A 21,944-nucleotide genomic window follows, 5' to 3' on the forward strand; every position below is an offset into this window, starting at 1 on the left:
ACAGCTGGTGGGCTGGGTCACAGCTCCAAAGCCGGCAGTTATGGATGCAAAAAAGGAGCAAACATGGATCATTGTCTAACCCCATACACAAAAGTAAATTCAAAATTGATCGAACCCCCAAAAGTAAGCCAAGAAACCATAAAACTCTTAGAGAAAGACAGGCGAAAATATGTTGGACATAAACATGAGCGACTTCTTCGTCAACATATCTCTCCAGGGAAAGGAAGGAAAAATGAACAAATGGGACTATGTCAAGCTTAAAAGCTTCTGTACAGTTAAGGGCACCATCAACAGAACAAAAGGGCATCCCACAGTATGGGAGAATATATTGATAAATGACAGATCCAATAAAGGGTTGACTTCCAAACTACATTAAGAGTTCACACACCTCAACAAACAAAAAGCACATACTCAAAAAAAAATGTGGGCAGGGAAGCTGAACAGGAAGTTCCACAAAGAAGAAATTCAGGTGGCCAAGAGACATATGAAAAATGCACTACATCGCTTGTAATCACAGAAACGCATATTAAACCACAATGAGATTTGACCTTCACCAGTAAAGATAGCCACCATCCAAAAGACAAACCAAAACCAATGTTGGCAAGGTTGAGGAGAGAGGGGAACCCTACTACACGGTTCCTGGGAATGAAAATTCGTTCAATCATTGAGAGAAGCAATATGGAGATTCCTCAAAAACCTCAAAATGAAAATACGGTTTGACCTAGGAATACAGATCCTAGAAATTTGCCCTAAGAATACAGAACCCTAATTTGGAAAACGACAGAACGGATGTACCCCTATGTTTATCGCAGCACTATTTACAACAGCCAAGAAATGGAAACAACCTACGTGTCCATCAGTAGATGAATGTATGCACAATGGAATATAATTCAGCCTTACGAAGAAAACAAATCCTACCATTTGCAACAACGTGGTTGGAGCTAGGGGGGATTATGCTCAGTGAAATAAGTGAGGCGGAGAAAGACAAGTACCAAATGATTTCACTCATCTCGGGAGTATAAGAGCAAAGGAACAACTGAAGGAACAAAACAGCAGCAGAAACACAGAACCCAAGAATGGACTAACAGTTACCAAAGAGAAAGGGACTGAGGAGGATGGGTGGGAAGGGAGGGATAAGGGCAGTGAAAAAGAAAGGGGACATTATGATTAGCATGTATAAGGTGGGGGGGGGGGGGCGCAGGGAGGGCTAGGCTACACACAGAAGACAAGTAGTGATTCTACAGCATGTTACTATGCTCATGGACAGTGACTCCAATGGGGTTTGTGCAGGGTACTTGGTGAAGAGGGGAGCCAAATAAACATAATGTTCTGAAAGAAATTGTAGATAGATACCAAAGTAAAAAAAAAGATTTTAAAAGGCCGTGAATGTTCTTCCTTTCTGCCTGTCTCTTAATGTCACTTTATCCCACGTTCCTTTATAACCTCTAGCCACACCTGGCTCTTCTCTGCTCACGAAAACATAAGCTCCTCTCTGCATTTGGGCCTATATTCCTGTGCCTGTAACGTCCTCACCAACAGCCACTGTCCCCGCTCCGAACTCTGGAGCTGCGGCCATGGCCTCAGTTTGTTAGTGTCTCAAAAAGGATGCCGCTGACTACGTAATAGCTCCTCCGGTTATGAGTTTCAATGTTACCTGACGCTGTGTAAGATAAGTTGTGATAACATCTAAATCTTCACCACAGCATACAGCTCCGAGAGCAGAGACTCTGTCAGCACTTAAGACAGCACCTGGCACTGCAGACCAAGCCCATTCCGAATCTCACCTGCAAACCCAGGAGTGTTCTGAGGTGTGCTGGCCACGTGGAAAGCAGATGGTGTGCTCTGGCCAGCGCCATCCAGGGAGCTCGGTTTTAAGGCTCCCCAAAAAGGGTTCTTCAGACCACTTCTCCCACTCTGTCCTGACCCACAGCCAAATGCCCCAGTGGTGGGGCTGCTGTGGGGGGCAGGCACGTGTGTCCCAAAGCCCCCACTGCCAGTGGGGCCTGCTAACACCATAGATGTGACGGGCGCTGACACGGTGCTGGCGAACCCGGATGTCCTGGTCCCACAGCTGGTGGGCTGGGTCACAGCTCCAAAGCCGGAGGTGATGGCTGTAAAAAAGGAGCAAACATGCATCATTGTCTAACCCCATACACAAAAGTAAATTCAAAATTGATCGAACCCCTAAAAGTAAGCCAAGAAACCATAAAACACTTAGAGAAAGACAGGCCAAAATGTCATGGACGTAAACATGAGCGACTTCTTCGTCAACATATCTCTCCAGGGAAAGGAAGGAAAAATGAACAAATGGCACTATGTCAAACTAAAAGCTTCTGTACACTTAAGAGCACCATCAACAGAACAAAAGGGCATCCCACAGTATGGGAGAATATATTCATAAATGACAGATCCAATAAAGGGTTGACATCCAAAATATATAAAGAGCTAACACACCTCAACAAACAAAATGCAAATGTTCCAATGAAAATGTGGGCAGGGGAGCTGAACAGGCACTTCTCCAAAGAAGAAATTCAGGTGGCCAATAGACACATGAAAAGATGTACCACTGCACTTGTCATCAGAGAAATGAAAATTAAAACCACAATGAGATATCACCTCACACCAGTAAGGATCGCCACCATCCAAAAGACAAACCACAACAAATGTTGGCAAGGTTCTGGAGACAGGGGAACCCTCCTACACTGTTGGTGGGGATGTAAATTCGTTCAACCATTGTGGAAAGCAATATGGAGGTTCCTCAAAAAGCTCAAAATAGAAATACCATTTGACCCAGGAATACCGCTCCTAGGAATTTACCCTAAGAATACAGCAGCCCATTTTGAAAAAGACAGACATACCCCTACGTTTATTGCAGCACTATTTACAACAGCCAAGAAATGGAAACAACCTACGTGTCCATCAGTAGATGAATGTATGCACAATGGAATATAATTCAGCCTTACGAAGAAAACGAATCCTACCATTTGCAACAACATGGTTGGAGCTAGGGGGGATTATGCTCAGTGAAATAAGCGAGGCGGAGAAAGACAAGTACCAAATGATTTCACTCATCTCAGGAGTATAAGAGCAAAGGAACAACTGAAGGAACAAAACAGCAGCAGAATCACAGAAACCAAGAATGGACTAACAGTTACCAAAGAGAAAGGGACTGAGGAGGATGGGTGGGAAGGGAGGGATAAGGGCACGGAAAAAGAAAGGAGGCATTATGATTAGCATGTATAAGGTGGGGGGCGCAGGGAGGGCTAGGCTACACACAGAAGACAAGTAGTGATTCTACAGCATGTTACTATGCTCATGGACAGTGACTCTAATGGGGTTTGTGCAGGGTACTTGGTGAAGAGGGGAGCCAAATAAACATAATGTTCTGAAGGTAATTGTAGATAGATACCAAAGGAAAAAAAAAGATTTTAAAAGGCCGTGAATGTTCTTCCTTTCTGCCTGTCTCTTAATGTCACTTTATCCCACGTTCCTTTATAACCTCTAGCCACACCTGGCTCTTCTCTGCTCACGAAAACATAAGCTCCTCTCTGCATTTGGGCCTATATTCCTGTGCCTGTAACGTCCTCACCAACAGCCACTGTCCCCGCTCCGAACTCTGGAGCTGCGGCCATGGCCTCAGTTTGTTATTGTCTCAGAAAGCCTGCCGCTGACTACGTAATAGCTCCTCCGGTTATGAGTTTCACTGTTACCTGATGCTGTGTAAGATAAGTTTTGTGATAACATCTAAATCGTCACCACAGCATACGGCTCCGAGAGCGGAGACTGTGTCAGCACTTCAGACAGCACCTGGCACTGCAGACCGAGCCCATTCCGAATCTCACCTGCAAACCCAGGAGTGTTCTGAGGTGTGCTGGCCACGTGGAAAGCAGATGGTGTGCTCTGGCCAGCGCCATCCAGGGAGCTCGGTTTTAAGGCTCCCCAAAAAGGGTTCTTCAGACCACTTCTCCCACTCTGTCCTGACCCACAGCCAAATGCCCCAGTGGTGGGGCTGCTGTGGGGGGCAGGCACGCGTGTCCCAAAGCCCCCACTGCCAGTGGGGCCTGCTGACACCATAGATGTGACGGGCGCTGACACGGTGCTGCCGAACCCGGATGTCCTGGTCCCACAGCTGGTGGGCTGGGTCACAGCTCCAAAGCCGGAGGTGATGGCTGTAAAAAAGGAGCAAACATGCATCATTGTCTAACCCCATACACAAAAGTAAATTCCAAATTGATCGAACCCCCGAAAGTAAGCCAAGAAACCATAAAACACTTAGAGAAAGACAGGCGAAAATATCTTGGACATAAACATGAGCGACTTCTTCGTCAACATATCTCTCCAGGGAAAGGAAGGAAAAATGAACAAATGGCACTATGTCAAGCTTAAACGCTTCTGTACAGTTAAGGGCACCATCAACAGAACAAAAGGGCATCCCACACTATGGGAGAATATATTCATAAATGACAGATCCAATAAAGGGTTGACATCCAAAATATATAAAGAGCTAACACACCTCAACAAACAAAATGCAAATGTTCCAATGAAAATGTGGGCAGGGGAGCTGAACAGGCACTTCTCCAAAGAAGAAATTCAGGTGGCCAATAGACACATGAAAAGATGTACCAGTGCACTTGTCATGAGAGAAATGAAAATTAAAACCACAATGAGATATCACCTCACACAAGTAAGGATAGCCACCATCCAAAAGACAAACCACAACAAATGTTGGCAAGGTTCTGGAGAGAGGGGAACCCTCCTACACTGTTGGTGGGGATGTAAATTCGTTCAACCATTGTGGAAAGCAATATGGAGGTTCCTCAAAAAGCTCAAAATAGAAATACCATTTGACCCAGGAATACCGCTCCTAGGAATTTACCCTAAGAATACAGCAGCCCATTTTGAAAAAGACAGACATAACCCTACGTTTATCGCAGCACTATTTACAACAGCCAAGAAATGGAAACAACCTACGTGTCCATCAGTAGATGAATGTATGCACAATGGAATATAATTCAGCCTTACGAAGAAAACGAATCCTACCATTTGCAACAACATGGTTGGAGCTAGGGGGGATTATGCTCAGTGAAATAAGCGAGGCGGAGAAAGACAAGTACCAAATGATTTCACTCATCTCAGGAGTATAAGAGCAAAGGAACAACTGAAGGAACAAAACAGCAGCAGAATCACAGAACCCAAGAATGGACTAACAGTTACCAAAGAGAAAGGGACTGAGGAGGATGGGTGGGAAGGGAGGGATAAGGGCAGGAAAAAGAAAGGGGGCATTATGATTAGCATGTATAAGGTGGGGGGCGCAGGGAGGGCTAGGCTACACACAGAAGACAAGTAGTGATTCTACAGCATGTTACTATGCTCATGGACAGTGACTCTAATGGGGTTTGTGCAGGGTACTTGGTGAAGAGGGGAGCCAAATAAACATAATGTTCTGAAGGTAATTGTAGATAGATACCAAAGGAAAAAAAAAGATTTTAAAAGGCCGTGAATGTTCTTCCTTTCTGCCTGTCTCTTAATGTCACTTTATCCCACGTTCCTTTATAACCTCTAGCCACACCTGGCTCTTCTCTGCTCACGAAAACATAAGCTCCTCTCTGCATTTGGGCCTATATTCCTGTGCCTGTAACGTCCTCACCAACAGCCACTGTCCCCGCTCCGAACTCTGGAGCTGCGGCCATGGCCTCAGTTTGTTAGTGTCTCAAAAAGGATGCCGCTGACTACGTAATAGCTCCTCCGGTTATGAGTTTCAATGTTACCTGACGCTGTGTAAGATAAGTTGTGATAACATCTAAATCTTCACCACAGCATACGGCTCCGAGAGCAGAGACTCTGTCAGCACTTAAGACAGCACCTGGCACTGCAGACCAAGCCCATTCCGAATCTCACCTGCAAACCCAGGAGTGTTCTGAGGTGTGCTGGCCACGTGGAAAGCAGATGGTGTGCTCTGGCCAGCGCCATCCAGGGAGCTCGGTTTTAAGGCTCCCCAAAAAGGGTTCTTCAGACCACTTCTCCCACTCTGTCCTGACCCACAGCCAAATGCCCCAGTGGTGGGGCTACTGTGGGGGGCAGGCACGTGTGTCCCAAAGCCCCCACTGCCAGTGGGGCCTGCTAACACCACAGATGTGACGGGCGCTGACACGGTGCTGGCGAACCCGGATGTCCTGGTCCCACAGCTGGTGGGCTGGGTCACAGCTCCAAAGCCGGAGGTGATGGCTGTAAAAAAGGAGCAAACATGCATCATTGTCTAACCCCATACACAAAAGTAAATTCAAAATTGATCGAACCCCTAAAAGTAAGCCAAGAAACCATAAAACACTTAGAGAAAGACAGGCCAAAATGTCATGGACGTAAACATGAGCGACTTCTTCGTCAACATATCTCTCCAGGGAAAGGAAGGAAAAATGAACAAATGGCACTATGTCAAACTAAAAGCTTCTGTACACTTAAGAGCACCATCAACAGAACAAAAGGGCATCCCACAGTATGGGAGAATATATTCATAAATGACAGATCCAATAAAGGGTTGACATCCAAAATATATAAAGAGCTAACACACCTCAACAAACAAAATGCAAATGTTCCAATGAAAATGTGGGCAGGGGAGCTGAACAGGCACTTCTCCAAAGAAGAAATTCAGGTGGCCAATAGACACATGAAAAGATGTACCACTGCACTTGTCATCAGAGAAATGAAAATTAAAACCACAATGAGATATCACCTCACACCAGTAAGGATCGCCACCATCCAAAAGACAAACCACAACAAATGTTGGCAAGGTTCTGGAGACAGGGGAACCCTCCTACACTGTTGGTGGGGATGTAAATTCGTTCAACCATTGTGGAAAGCAATATGGAGGTTCCTCAAAAAGCTCAAAATAGAAATACCATTTGACCCAGGAATACCGCTCCTAGGAATTTACCCTAAGAATACAGCAGCCCATTTTGAAAAAGACAGACATACCCCTACGTTTATTGCAGCACTATTTACAACAGCCAAGAAATGGAAACAACCTACGTGTCCATCAGTAGATGAATGTATGCACAATGGAATATAATTCAGCCTTACGAAGAAAACGAATCCTACCATTTGCAACAACATGGTTGGAGCTAGGGGGGATTATGCTCAGTGAAATAAGCGAGGCGGAGAAAGACAAGTACCAAATGATTTCACTCATCTCAGGAGTATAAGAGCAAAGGAACAACTGAAGGAACAAAACAGCAGCAGAATCACAGAAACCAAGAATGGACTAACAGTTACCAAAGAGAAAGGGACTGAGGAGGATGGGTGGGAAGGGAGGGATAAGGGCACGGAAAAAGAAAGGAGGCATTATGATTAGCATGTATAAGGTGGGGGGCGCAGGGAGGGCTAGGCTACACACAGAAGACAAGTAGTGATTCTACAGCATGTTACTATGCTCATGGACAGTGACTCTAATGGGGTTTGTGCAGGGTACTTGGTGAAGAGGGGAGCCAAATAAACATAATGTTCTGAAGGTAATTGTAGATAGATACCAAAGGAAAAAAAAAGATTTTAAAAGGCCGTGAATGTTCTTCCTTTCTGCCTGTCTCTTAATGTCAGTTTATCCCACGTTCCTTTATAACCTCTAGCCACACCTGGCTCTTCTCTGCTCACGAAAACATAGGCTCATCTCTGCCTTTGGGCCTATGCTCCTGTGCCTGGAACATCCTCACCCCCACCCACTGTCCCCGCTCCCGACTCTGGAGCTGCGGCCATGGCCTCAGTTTGTTATTGTCTCAGAAAGCCTGCCGCTGACTACGTAATAGCTCCTCCGGTTATGAGTTTCACTGTTACCTGATGCTGTGTAAGATAAGTTTTGTGATAACATCTAAATCGTCACCACAGCATACGGCTCCGAGAGCGGAGACTGTGTCAGCACTTCAGACAGCACCTGGCACTGCAGACCGAGCCCATTCCGAATCTCACCTGCAAACCCAGGAGTGTTCTGAGGTGTGCTGGCCACGTGGAAAGCAGATGGTGTGCTCTGGCCAGCGCCATCCAGGGAGCTCGGTTTTAAGGCTCCCCAAAAAGGGTTCTTCAGACCACTTCTCCCACTCTGTCCTGACCCACAGCCAAATGCCCCAGTGGTGGGGCTGCTGTGGGGGGCAGGCACGCGTGTCCCAAAGCCCCCACTGCCAGTGGGGCCTGCTGACACCATAGATGTGACGGGCGCTGACACAGTGCTGCCAAACCCGGATGTTCTGGTCCCACAGCTGGTGGGCTGGGTCACAGCTCCAAAGCCGGAGGTGATGGCTGTAAAAAAGGAGCAAACATGCATCATTGTCTAACCCCATACACAAAAGTAAATTCCAAATTGATCGAACCCCCGAAAGTAAGCCAAGAAACCATAAAACACTTAGAGAAAGACAGGCGAAAATATCTTGGACATAAAAATGAGCGACTTCTTCGTCAACATATCTCTCCAGGGAAAGGAAGGAAAAATGAACAAATGGCACTATGTCAAGCTTAAACGCTTCTGTACAGTTAAGGGCACCATCAACAGAACAAAAGGGCATCCCACACTATGGGAGAATATATTCATAAATGACAGATCCAATAAAGGGTTGACATCCAAAATATATAAAGAGCTAACACACCTCAACAAACAAAATGCAAATGTTCCAATGAAAATGTGGGCAGGGGAGCTGAACAGGCACTTCTCCAAAGAAGAAATTCAGGTGGCCAATAGACACATGAAAAGATGTACCACTGCACTTGTCATCAGAGAAATGAAAATTAAAACCACAATGAGATATCACCTCACACCAGTAAGGACCGCCACCATCCAAAAGACAAACCACAACAAATGTTGGCAAGGTTCTGGAGAGAGGGGAACCCTCCTACACTGTTGGTGGGGATGTAAATTCGTTCAACCATTGTGGAAAGCACTATGGAGGTTCCTCAAAAAGCTCAAAATAGAAATACCATTTGACCCAGAAATACCGCTCCTAGGAATTTACCCTAAGAATACAGCAGCCCATTTTGAAAAAGAAAGACATACCCCTATGTTTATGGCAGCACTATTTACAACAGCCAAGAAATGGAAACAACCTACGTGTCCATCAGTAGATGAATGTATGCACAATGGAATATAATTCAGCCTTACGAAGAAAACGAATCCTACCATTTTCAACAACATGTTGGAGCTAGGGGGGATTATGCTCAGTGAAATAAGCGAGGCGGAGAAAGACAAGTACCAAATGATTTCACTCATCTCGGGAGTAGAAGAGCAAAGGAACAACTGAAGGAACAAAACAGCAGCAGAATCACAGAACCCAAGAATGGACGAACAGTTACCAAAGAGAAAGGGACTGAGGAGGATGGGTGGGAAGGGAGGGATAAGGGCCGGGGAAAAAGAAAGGGGGCATTATGATTAGCATGTATAAGGTGGGGGGGGGCGCAGGGAGGGCTAGGCTACACACAGAAGACAAGTAGTGATTCTACAGCATGTTACTATGCTCATGGACAGTGACTCTAATGGGGTTTGTGCAGGGTACTTGGTGAAGAGGAGAGCCAAATAAACATAATGTGCTGAAGGTAATTGTAGATAGATACCAAAGGTGAAGAAACATTTAAAAAGCCCGTGAATATTCTTCCTTTCTGCAGGTCTCTTAATGTCAGTTTATCCCACTTTCCTTTATAACCTCTAGCCACACCTGGCTCTTCTCTGCTCACGAAAACATAAGCTCATCTCTGCCTTTGGGCCTATGCTCCTCTGCATGTAACGTCCTCCCCCCCAGCCACTGTCCCCACTCCCAACTCTGGAGGTGCGGCCGTGGTTTCAGTTTGTTATTGTCTCAGAAAGGCAGCCGCTGACTACGTAATAGCTCCTCCGGTTATGAGTTTCACTGCTACCTGACGCTGTGTACAGATAAGTTTTGTGATAACATCTAAATCTTCACCACAACATACGGCTCCGAGAGCGGAGACTGTGTCAGCACTTAAGACAGCACCTGGCACTGCACACTGAGCCCATTCCAAATCTCACCTGCAAACCCAGGAGTGTTCTGAGGTGTGCTGGCCACATGGAAAGCAGATGGTGTGCTCTGGCCAGCTGCACCCAGGGAGCTCGGTTTTAAGGCTCCCCAAAAAGGGTTCTTCAGACCACTTCTCCCACTCTGTCCTGACCCACAGCCAAATGCCCCAGTGGGTGGGGCTGCTGTGGGGGGCAGGCACGCGTGTCTCAAAGCCCCCACTGCCAGTGGGGCCTGCTGACACCATAGATGTGAAGGGTGCTGACACGGTGCTGCCGAACCCGGATGTCCTGGTCCCATAGCTGGTGGGCTGGGTCACAGCTCCAAAGCCGGAGGTGATGGCTGCAAAAAAGGAGCAAACATGGATCATTGTCTAACCCCATATACAAAAGTAAATTCAAAATTGATCGAACCCCCGAAAGTAAGCCAAGAAACCATAAAACACTTAGAGAAAGACAGGCGAAAATATTGTTGGGCCTATGCTCCTGTGCCTGTAACGTCCTCACCCCCAGCCACTGTCCCCGCTCCCAACTCTGGAGCTGCGGCCATGGCCTCAGTTTGTTATTGTCTCAGAAAGGCTGTCGCTGACTACATAATAGCTCCTCCGGTTATGAGTTTCACTGCTACCTGACGCTGTGTATAGATAACTTTTGTGATAACATCTAAATCTTCACCACAGCATATGGTTCCGAGAGCGGAGACTGTGTCAGCACTTAAGACAGCACCTGGCACTGCAGACCGAGCCCATTCCAAATCTCACCTGCAAACCCAGGAGTGTTCTGAGGTGTGCTGGCCACATGGAAAGTAGATGGTGTGCTCTGGCCAGCGCAACCCAGGCAGCTCGGTTTTAAGGCTCCCCAAGAAGGGTACTTGAGACCAGTTCTCCCACTCTGTCCTGACCCACAGCCAAATGCCCCAGTGGTGGGGCTGCTGTGGGGGGCAGGCATGCGTGTCCCAAAGCCCCCACTGCCAGTGGGGCCTGCTGACACCATAGATGTGACGGGCGCTGACACAGTGCTGCCAAACCCGGATGTTCTGGTCCCACAGCTGGTGGGCTGGGTCACAGCTCCAAAGCCGGAGGTGATGGCTGCAAAAAAGGAGCAAACATGCATCATTGTCTAACCCCATACACAAAAGTAAATTCCAAATTGATCGAACCCCCGAAAGTAAGCCAAGAAACCATAAAACACTTAGAGAAAGACAGGCGAAAATATCTTGGACATAAACATGAGCGACTTCTTCGTCAACATATCTCTCCAGGGAAAGGAAGGAAAAATGAACAAATGGGACTATGTCAAGCTTAAAAGCTTCTGTACAGTTAAGGGCACCATCAACAGAACAAGAGGGCTTCCTACAGTATGGGAGAATATATTCATAAATGACAGATCCAATAAAGGGTTGACATCCAAAATATATAAAGAGCTAACACACCTCAACAAACAAAATGCAAATGTTCCAATGAAAATGTGGGCAGGGGAGCTGAACAGGCAGTTCTCCAAAGAAGATATTTAGGTGGCCAATAGGCACATGAAAAGATGTACCACTTCACTTGTCATCAGAGAAATGAAAATTAAAACCACAATGAGATATCACCTCACACCAGTAAGGATTGCCACCATCCAAAAGACAAACCACAACCAATCTTGGCAAGGTTGTGGAGAGATGGAAACCCTCCTACACTGTTGGTGGAAATGTAAATTTGTTCAACCATTGTGGAAAGCAAGAGGGAGGTTCCTCAAAAAGCTCAAAATAGAAATACCATTTGACCCAGGAATACCACTCCTAGGAATTTCCCCTAAGAATACAGCAGCCCATTTTGAAAAAGACAGATGTACCCCTATGTTTATGTCAGCAGTATTTATAATAGCCAAGAAATGGAAGCAACCTGAATATCCATCAGTAGATGAATGGATAAAGAAGGTGTGGTACATATACACAATGTAATATTATTCAGCCAAGAGAATAAAACAAATCCTACCATTTTCAACAACAGGGATGGTGCTGTTGGATATTATGCTCAGTGAAATAAGCCAGACAGAGAAAGACAAGCACCAAATGATTTCACTCATCTCTGGAGTATAGGAACAAAGAAAAACTGAAGGAACAAAAGAGCAGCAGAATCACAGAACCCAAGAATGGACTACCTATTGAAGTGGACTAAACGGAAAGGGACTGAGCAGGATGCATGAGAAGTGAGGGATAAGGGCAGGAAAAAGAAGGGGGGCCGTACAAATTGCATATATAATGTGGGCAGGGGGCAAAGGGAGCGCTGGGCAACACAGAGAATTCAAGGGGTCATTCTACAGCATCTTACTACACTGATGGACAGTGACTATAATAGGGTTCGTCGGGGGGACTGTTGAAGGGGGAAGCCTAGTAAACATAATGTTCTTCATGTAATTGCAGATTAATACCAAAAAATAAAATACGTTTTAAAAGGCCGTGAATGATCTTCCTTACTGCCTGTCTCAACGTCATTTTATCCCACTTTCCTTTTTAATCCTCTAGCCACACCTGGTTCTCTGCTCATGAAAACGTAAGGTCGTTTCTGACTTCGGGCCTTTGCTCCTGTGCCTTGAACGCCCTCACCCCCAGTCGCTGTCCCTGCTCCCATCTCTGGAACTACAGTCATGACCTTGGTTTCCTATTGTCTCAGAAAGGCTCCCACTGCCTACCTAAATAGCTCCTCCGGTCATGAGTTACACTGCTACCTGACGCTGTTTACAGATAACATCTGTCTCTTCACCACAGCACAGAGCTCCAAGAGTGTAGACTACGTTGGCATTTAAAACAGCACCTGGCTCTGCAGACTGAGCCCCTTCCAAATCTCACCTGCAAGCACAGATGTCTTCTGAGGTGTGCTGGCCACGTAGATGGCAAACAGTGTGCTCTGGCCAGCTGTACCAAGGGAGTTCTGACTCAGGCATCCCCAGAAATGGGCCGTGCCACCAGTTCTCCCACTCCGTCCAGCCACAAAGTCGAATGCCCCAGTGGTGGAGCTGTTGTGGGGGGCTGACATGCTTATCCCAAAGTCCCCACTGCCAGCGGGGCCTGCTGACACCCTGGATATGTAGTGTGATGAGGTTGTGCTGCCACCGCTGCTGGTGGTCTGGGTCATAGCTCCAAAGTCTGAGGTGGTGGCTGCAAAAGAGGAGGAAATGAGGATCATTGTCTAACCCTATACACAAAAGTATATTTGAAATGGATCAAAGACCTGAATGTAAGCCATGAAACATTAAACTCTTAGAAAAAACATAAGCAAAAATCTCTTGGACATGAACATGAGTGACTTCTTCATGAACACATCTCCCCCGACAAGGGAAACAAAAGCAAAAATGAACAAATAGGACTATATCAAGCTGAAAAGCTTCTGTACAGGGAAAGACACCATCAATAGAACAAAAAGGCATCCTATAGTATGAGAGAATATATTCATAAATGACAGATCTAATAAAGGGTTGACATCAACAACGTATAAAGAGCTCACACACCTCAACAAACAAAAAGCAACTAATCCAATTAAAAAATGGGCAGAGGAGCTGAACAGACGCTTCTCCAAAGAAGAAATTCAGATGGCCAACAGACACATAAAAAGATACTCCAGGGGGGCGGAGCCAAGATGGCGGCGTGAGTAGAGCAGTGGAAATCTCCTCCCAAAAACACATAGAGCTATGAAAATATAACAAAGAAAAATCTTCCTAAAATAGAGACCACAGGACACAGGACAACATCCAGACCACATCCACACCTGCAAGAACCCAGCGCCTTGCGAAGGGGGTAAGATACAAGCCCCAGCCCGGCGGGACCCGAGCGCCCCTCCCCCCAGCTCCCGGCGGGTGGAGAGAAACCGGAGCGGTTTTTTTTTTTTTTTTTTTTTTTTGGCGAGCGCTTTTTGGAAGCCTTAGAGGGACGGGCCCCCGTTGCTGGGGAGGCAGGGTGGCGGGACCGGTGAGGAGGTGCCTGGGAACGGCGCCGGAGGACAAAGAATATCCCGCGTTTCTCCCTGCGGGACCTGGGGGCGGGTGCCTGAGACCGGTGCCTGAGGACGGAGGAGGTCGCGCGTTTTTCCCCTTTTTTTTTTTTCTCTTTTTGGCGAGCGCTTTTTGGAAGCCTTGAAGGGACGGGGACCCCAGTGCTAGGGAGGCACGGTGGCGGGACTGGTGAGCGGGTGGCTGGGACCGGCGCCTGAGGACAAAGAATATCCCCCGTTTTTCCCTGCGGGACCGGTGGGCGGGTGCCTGAGACCGGCACTTGAGGACAGAGGAAATCGCGCGTTTTTCCCCTTTTTTTTTTCTCTTTTCTGCGAGTGCTTTTTGGAAGCCTAAAAGGGACAGGGACCCCGGTGCTAGGGAGGCAGGGCGGCGGGACTGGTGAGCGGGTGCCTGGGACCGGCACCTGAGGACAAAGAATATCCCGCATTTTTCCCTGTGGGACCGGTGGGTGGGTGCCTGAGACCAGCACCTGAGGACGGAAGAAATCGCGCGTTTTTCCCCTTTTTTTTCTCTCTTTTTGCCGAGTGCTTTTTGGAAGCCTTGAAGGGACAGGGACCCCGGTGCTAGGGAGGCAGGGCGGCGGGACTGGTGAGCGGGTGCGTGGGACCAGTGCCTGAGGACAAAGAATATTGAGCGTTCCTTCCCTGCGGGACCGGTGGGTGGGTGCTTTTTGGAAGCCTTGAAAGGACAGGGACCCTGGTGCTAGGGAGACAGGGCAGCAGGACCAGTGAGCGGGTGCCTGGGACCGGCACCTGAGGACAAAAAAAAAAAAAAAAAAAAAAATCGCTTGTTTTTTCCTTTTCTTTCCTTTTTTTTTTTCTCTTTGTTTCTGTTCCCTCTCTCATTGTTGCTGCTGTTGTTTTGGTTTGGAGAGTGCTTTTTGGAAATCTTAAAGGGGCAGGACAGGTCACTTAGACCAGAAGCAGGGAATCTGGGGATCTCTGGGCACTCTAACCCCCTGGGCAGCAGGGAGCACAGAGGCCCCTTACGGAGATAAATAGTCTCCTGGCTGCTCCCCCTCCAACGGGGCTCCACCATTTTGGAGGAACAGCCCCAGCCAGGCCAAGCCCACAGCAACAGCGGAGATAAACCCCAAAGCAACTGGGCAGGAAGCAGAAGCCCTGTCTGCGCACAGCTGCCCAGCACAAGCCACTAGAGGTCGCTATTCTCCCAGGAAAAGGCTACAAACCAACAAGAAGGGAAGCTCTTCCAGCGGTCACTTGTACCAGCTCTGCAAACTATCTCTATCACCATGAAAAGGCAAAACTACAGGCAGACAAAGATCACAGAGACAACACCTGAGAAGGAGACAGACCTAACTAGTCTTCCTGAAAAAGAATTCAAAATAAAAATCATGAACATGCTGACAGAGATGCAGAAAAAAATGCAAGAGCAATGGGATGAGATGCAGAGAAAAATGCAAGAGCAGTGGGATGAAGTCCGGAAGGAGATCACAGATGTCAGGAAAGAGATCACAGAAGTGAAACAATCCCTGGAAGGATTTATAAGCAGAATGGATAAGATGCAAGAGGCCATTGAAGGAATAGAAGCCAGAGAACAGGAACGTATAGAAGCTGACATAGAGAGAGATAAAAGGATCTCCAGGAATGAAACAACACTAAGAGAAATATGTGACCAATACAAAAGGAAAAACATTCGTATTATAGGGATACCAGAAGAGGAAGAAAGAGGAAAAGGGATAGAAAGTGTCTTTGAAGAAATAATTGCTGAAAACTTCCCCAAACTGGGGGAGGAAATAATCGAACAGACCATGGAATTATACAGAACCCCCAACAGAAAGGATCCAAGGAGGACAACACCAAGACACATAATAATTAAAATGGCAAGGATCAAGGACAAGGAAAGAGTTTTAAAGGCAGCTAGAGAGAAAAAGGTCACCTATAAAGGAAAACCAATCAGGCTAACATCAGACTTCTCAACAGAAACCCTACAGGCCAGAAGAGAATGGCATGATATACTTAATGCAATGAAACAGAAGGGCCTTGAACCAAGGATACTGTATCCAGCACGACTATCATTTAAATATGATGGTGGGATCAAACAATTCCCAGACAAGCAAAAGCTGAGGGAATTTGCTTCCCACAAACCACCTCTACAGGGCATCCTACAGGGACTGCTCTAGATGGGAGCACCCCTAAAAAGAGCACAGAACAAAACACACAACATATGAAGAATGGAGGAGGAGGAATAAGAAGGGAGAGAAGAAAAGACTCTCCAGACAGTGTATATAACAGCTCAATAAGCGAGCTAAGTTAGGCAGTAAGATACTAAAGAAGCTAACCTTGAACCTTTGGTAACCACGAATCTAAAGCCTGCAATGGCAATAAGTACATATCTTTCAATAGTCACCCTAAATGTAAATGGACTTAATGCACCAATCAAAAGACATAGAGTAATAGAATGGATAAAAAAGCAAGACCCATCTATATGCTGCTTACAAGAAACTCACCTTAAACCCAAAGATAAGCATAGACTAAAAGTCAAGGGATGGAAAAACATATTTCAGGCAAACAACAGTGAGAAGAAAGCAGGGGTTGCAGTACTAATATCAGACAAAATAGACTTCAAAACAAAGAAAGTAACAAGAGATAAAGAAGGCCACTACATAATGATAAAGGGCTTAGTCCAACAAGAGGATATAACCATTCTAAATATATATGCACCCAATACAGGAGCACCAGCATACGTGAAGCAAATACTAACAGAACTAAAGAGGGAAATAGACTGCAATGCATTCATTGTAGGAGACTTCAACACACCACTCACCCCAAAGGATAGATCCACCGGGCAGAAAATAAGTAAAGACACACAGGCACTGAACAACACACTAGAACAGATGGACCTAATAGACATCTATAGAACTTTACATCCAAAAGCAACAGGATATACATTCTTCTCAAGTGCACATGGAACATTCTCCAGAATAGACCACATACTAGCTCACAAAAAGAGCCTCAGTAAATTCCACAATATTGAAATTCTACCAACCAATTTTTCAGACCACAAAGGTATGAAAGTAGAAATAAATTCTACAAAGAAAACAAAAAGGCTCACAAACACATGGAGGCTTAACAACATGCTACTAAATAATCAATGGATCAATGAACAAATCAAAATAGAGATCAAGGAATATATAGAAACAAATGACAACAACAACACTAAGCCCCAACTTCTGTGGGATGCAGCGAAAGCAGTCTTAAGAGGAAAGTATATAGCAATCCAGGCACACTTGAAGAAGGAAGAACAATCCCAAATGAATAGTCTAACATCACAACTATTAAAACTGGAAAAAGAAGAACAAATGAGGCCTAAAGTCAGCAGAAGGAGGGACATAATAAAGATCAGAGAAGAAATAAACAAAATTGAGAAGAATAAAACAATAGCAAAAATCAACGAAACCAAGAGCTGGTTCTTTGAGAAAATAAACAAAATAGATAAGCCTCTAGCCCAACTTATTAAGAGAAAAAGAGAGTCAACACAAATCAACATAATCAGAAATGAGAACGGAAAAATCACGACAGACTCCACAGAAATACAAAGAATTATTAAAGACTACTATGAAAACCTATATGCCAACAAGCTGGAAAACCTAGAAGAAATGGACAACTTCCTAGAAAAATACAACCTCCCAAGACTGACCAAGGAAGAAACACAAAAGTTAAACAAACCAATTACAAGCAAAGAAATTGAAACAGTAATCAAAAAACTACCCAAGAACAAAACCCCGGGGCCGGACGGATTTACCTCGGAATTTTATCAGACACACAGAGAAGACATAATACCCATTCTCCTTAAAGTGTTCCACAAAATAGAAGAAGAGGGAATACTCCCAAACTCATTCTATGAAGCCAACATCACCCTAATACCAAAACCAGGAAAAGACCCCACCAAAAAAGAAAATTACAGACCAATATCCCTGATGAATGTAGATGCAAAAATACTCAATAAAATATTAGCAAACAGAATTCAACAGTATATCAAAAGGATCATACACCATGACCAAGTGGGGTTCATCCCAGGGATGCAAGGATGGTACAACATTCGAAAATCCATCAACATCATCCACCACATCAACAAAAAGAAAGACAAAAACCACATGATCATCTCCATAGATGCTGAAAAAGCATTTGACAAAATTCAACATCCATTCATGATAAAAACTCTCAGCAAAATGGGAATAGAGGGCAAGTACCTCAACATAATAAAGGCCATATATGATAAACCCACAGCCAGCATTATACTGAACAGCGAGAAGCTGAAAGCATTTCCACTGAGATCGGGAACCAGACAGGGATGCCCACTCTCCCCACTGTTATTTAACATAGTACTGGAGGTCCTAGCCACGGCAATCAGACAAAACAAAGAAATACAAGGAATCCAGATTGGTAAAGAAGAAGTTAAACTGTCACTATTTGCAGATGATATGATACTGTACATAAAAAACCCTAAAGACTCCACTCCAAAACTACTAGAACTGATATCGGAATACAGCAAAGTTGCAGGATACAAAATCAACACACAGAAATCTGTAACTTTCCTATACACTAACAACGAATCAATAGAAAGAGAAATCAGGAAAACAATTCCATTCACCATTGCATCAAAAAGAATAAAATACCTAGGAATAAACCTAACCAAGGAAGTGAAAGACTTATACTCTGAAAACTACAAGTCACTCTTAAGAGAAATTAAAGGGGACACTAATAAATGGAAACTCATCCCATGCTCATGGCTAGGAAGAATTAATATCGTCAAAATGGCCATCCTGCCGAAAGCAATATACAAATTTGATGCAATCCCTCTCAAATTACCAGCAACATTCTTCAATGAATTGGAACAAATAATTCAAAAATTCATATGGAAACACCAAAGACCCCGAATAGCCAAAGCAATCCTGAAAAAGAAGAATAAAGTAGGGGGGATCTCACTCCCCAACTTCAAGCTCTACTACAAAGCCATAGTAATCAAGACAATTTGGTACTGGCACAAGAACAGAGCCACAGACCAGTGGAACAGATTAGAGACCCCAGAAATTAACCCAAACATATATGGTCAATTAATATTTGATAAAGGAGCCATGGACATACAATGGCAAAATGACAGTCTCTTCAACAGATGGTGCTGGCAAAACTGGACAGCTACATGTAGGAGAATGAAACTGGACCATTGTCTAACCCCATATACAAAGGTAAACTCAAAATGGATCAAAGACCTGAATGTAAGTCACGAAACCATTAAACTCTTGGAAAAAAACATAGGCAAAAACCTCTTAGACATAAACATGAGTGATCTCTTCTTGAACATATCTCCCCGGGCAAGGAAAACAACAGCAAAAATGAGCAAGTGGGACTACATTAAGCTGAAAAGCTTCTGTACAGCGAAAGACACCATCAATAGAACAAAAAGGAACCCTACAGTATGGGAGAATATATTTGAAAATGACAGATCTGATAAAGGCTTGACGTCCAGAATATATAAAGAGCTCACACGCCTCAACAAACAAAAAACAAATAACCCAATTAAAAAATGGGCAGAGGAACTGAACAGACAGTTCTCCAAAAAAGAAATACAGATGGCCAAGAGACACATGAAAAGATGCTCCACATCGCTAATTATCAGAGAAATGCAAATTAAAACTACAATGAGGTATCACCTCACACCAGTAAGGATAGCTGCCATCCAAAAGACAAACAACAACAAATGTTGGCGAGCCTGTGGAGAAAGGGGAACCCTCCTACACTGCTGGTGGGAATGTAAATTAGTTCAACCATTGTGGAAAGCAGTATGGAGATGCATCAAAATGCTCAAAACAGACCTACCATTTGACCCAGGAATTCCACTCCTAGGAATTTACCCTAAGAACGCAGCAATCAAGTTTGAGAAAGACAGATGCACTCCTATGTTTATCGCAGCACTATTTACAATAGCCAAGAATTGGAAGCAACCTAAATGTCCATCTGTAGATGAATGGATAAAGAAGATGTGGTACATATACACAATGGAATACTACTCAGCCATAAGAAGTGGAAAAATCCAACCATTTGCAGCAACATGGATGGAGCTGGAGAGTATTATGCTCAGTGAAATAAGCCAAGCGGAGAAAGAGAAATACCAAATGATTTCACTCATCTGAGGAGTATAGGAACAAAGGAAAAACTGAAGGAACAAAACAGCAGCAGAATTACAGAACCCAAAAATGGACTAACAGGTACCAAAGGGAAAGGAACTGGGGAGGATGGGTGGGCAGGGAGGGATAAGGGGGGGGAAGAAGAAGGGGGGTATTAAGATTAGCATGCATGGGGGGGAGGGAGAAAGGGGAGGGTGGGCTGCACAACACAGAGAGGACAAGTAGTGACTCTACCACATTTTGCTAAGCTGATGGACAGTAACCGTAATGTGGTTGTTAGGGGGGACCTGATATAGGGGAGAGCATAGTAAACATAGTATTCTTCAGGTAAGTGTAGATTAAAAATTTAAAAAAAAAAAGAAAGAAAGAAAGAAAAGGGGGATTACTCCTTAACAGGATAAAACTATTGGTAAATCAAAGATCAACGCATGCTTTAAATATCCTTAATGTTGATCACTTAAAGGGTGTCAGATGATCAGCTATGGAGGTACTCTTTTCTGATAATATTCCTTTCTCTTAATTAAAAAAAAAAAAAAAAGCAGTTACTGTGTGCTGACCTCCAATGAGTTCTGCACAGTGGTATAGAGGGCATGTCAAAGTGTGGGCAAAGGGTCTGTTTGTTTCTACGCAGAAGATCAAGGCCTAGCTTGGATACCCAGAAAATGAACTAAGATACGATATGAGGAGGAGCTTCCGGCATCAGCACTCTCTGGAGGACTCGTGCCGGGGGATGATCATCAAAAAGCCTCCACAGGGATCCGGACGATGCTGCGGTTGTGGCTGCATCCAGCCCACCGTCTCCTGGACTTGCCATAAGAAGGAGGAGGGAGATGTCTAGGCTGGCATGTGCATACAGTGAGACAACGAATTTGACTGGATCTGTACTGTTGGAACTCAACCAGGAGTTGGGAGGGGTGCAAGTTGTAGCACCCCAAAATCTCATGACTATAGACTATCTATGGTTAAAAGAACATATGGGATGTGAACAGATCCCAGAAATGGGCTGCTTTAATTTGTCTGATGGTTCAAGTACAGTTGGACAATATCCATCATATCATAGATAAATTTTCACAAATGCCTAGGGTGCCTAAATGGTTTTCTTGGCTTCACTGGAGATGGCTGGTAATTATAGATTTGCTTTGTTTATGTCACCGTATTCCTATTATGTTAATATGTGTGTGCAAATTAGTTAGTAGTTTAAAACCTATACATACTTAAGGTACTATACAAGAAGATATGTCAAAGAAATAATCAATCCTCCCAAGTTTCCTTCATATGCTACATCTATAGCTTTTCTTCTTCCTTCCTAATTACAAACCTTAAATAGAATTCGTGCCTCATATCGAATTTACCGAGTATCATAATTCCTCCAGGTGGTAAAGATACCTCGAGACAAGTGCTGGGCATAGAAGCCACAGGGCATAAATCTGCAAAGAAGTAAAAAGCTAACCTTTGCAAACAATATGGCTTCTCTCTCACTTACCAACTTTACATTTCCCTGTATGGCCCCGGAAGATGACTGGTTAGCCAGAGACGGGTAAGATTCCTCAAGGGAGGAACAACCTAAGACAGGCACAGTCGCAGGGGGGCCATCAGGTGAGAATTTGGGGATCAACAGAGGTGAGGCTCAGAACCTCACCCCCCCTGCTTTGAGAGAAATCTTCTGCATCTGTGGATGTTTTGCTGCCCTTGTCTAGCCTGGATTAATACTTAGTCAATAGGCACACACCTGATCATCTGATCATCTACATTTGCCCTCTTACAGCACTAAACTATGTTTTCTACCTTTATCTTGCATCT

At 44.9% G+C, this 21,944-nt stretch overlaps 1 protein-coding gene across 1 annotated transcript in view; it reads right to left on the minus strand.

Annotated features, from left to right (window-relative positions):
* Window positions 1-5,944: 5,944 nt before the first annotated feature.
* LOC140843856 (uncharacterized) overlaps window positions 5,945-21,944 on the minus strand; it is a 30,726-nt gene continuing 14,726 nt past the window's right edge. The window contains exons 10-14 of the mRNA XM_073214276.1: window positions 12,837-13,145; window positions 10,765-11,091; window positions 10,019-10,346; window positions 7,957-8,283; window positions 5,945-6,225 (exon numbers count right to left, since the gene is read on the minus strand). Of these exons, the coding sequence (XP_073070377.1) occupies window positions 6,066-6,225; window positions 7,957-8,283; window positions 10,019-10,346; window positions 10,765-11,091; window positions 12,837-13,145 (1,451 nt within the window). The 3' untranslated portion in view covers window positions 5,945-6,065. The remainder of the gene's footprint in view (window positions 6,226-7,956; window positions 8,284-10,018; window positions 10,347-10,764; window positions 11,092-12,836; window positions 13,146-21,944) is intronic.

Source organism: Manis javanica, chromosome 10, assembly GCF_040802235.1.
Source record: "Manis javanica isolate MJ-LG chromosome 10, MJ_LKY, whole genome shotgun sequence".
NCBI classification, from domain to species: domain Eukaryota; kingdom Metazoa; phylum Chordata; class Mammalia; order Pholidota; family Manidae; genus Manis; species Manis javanica.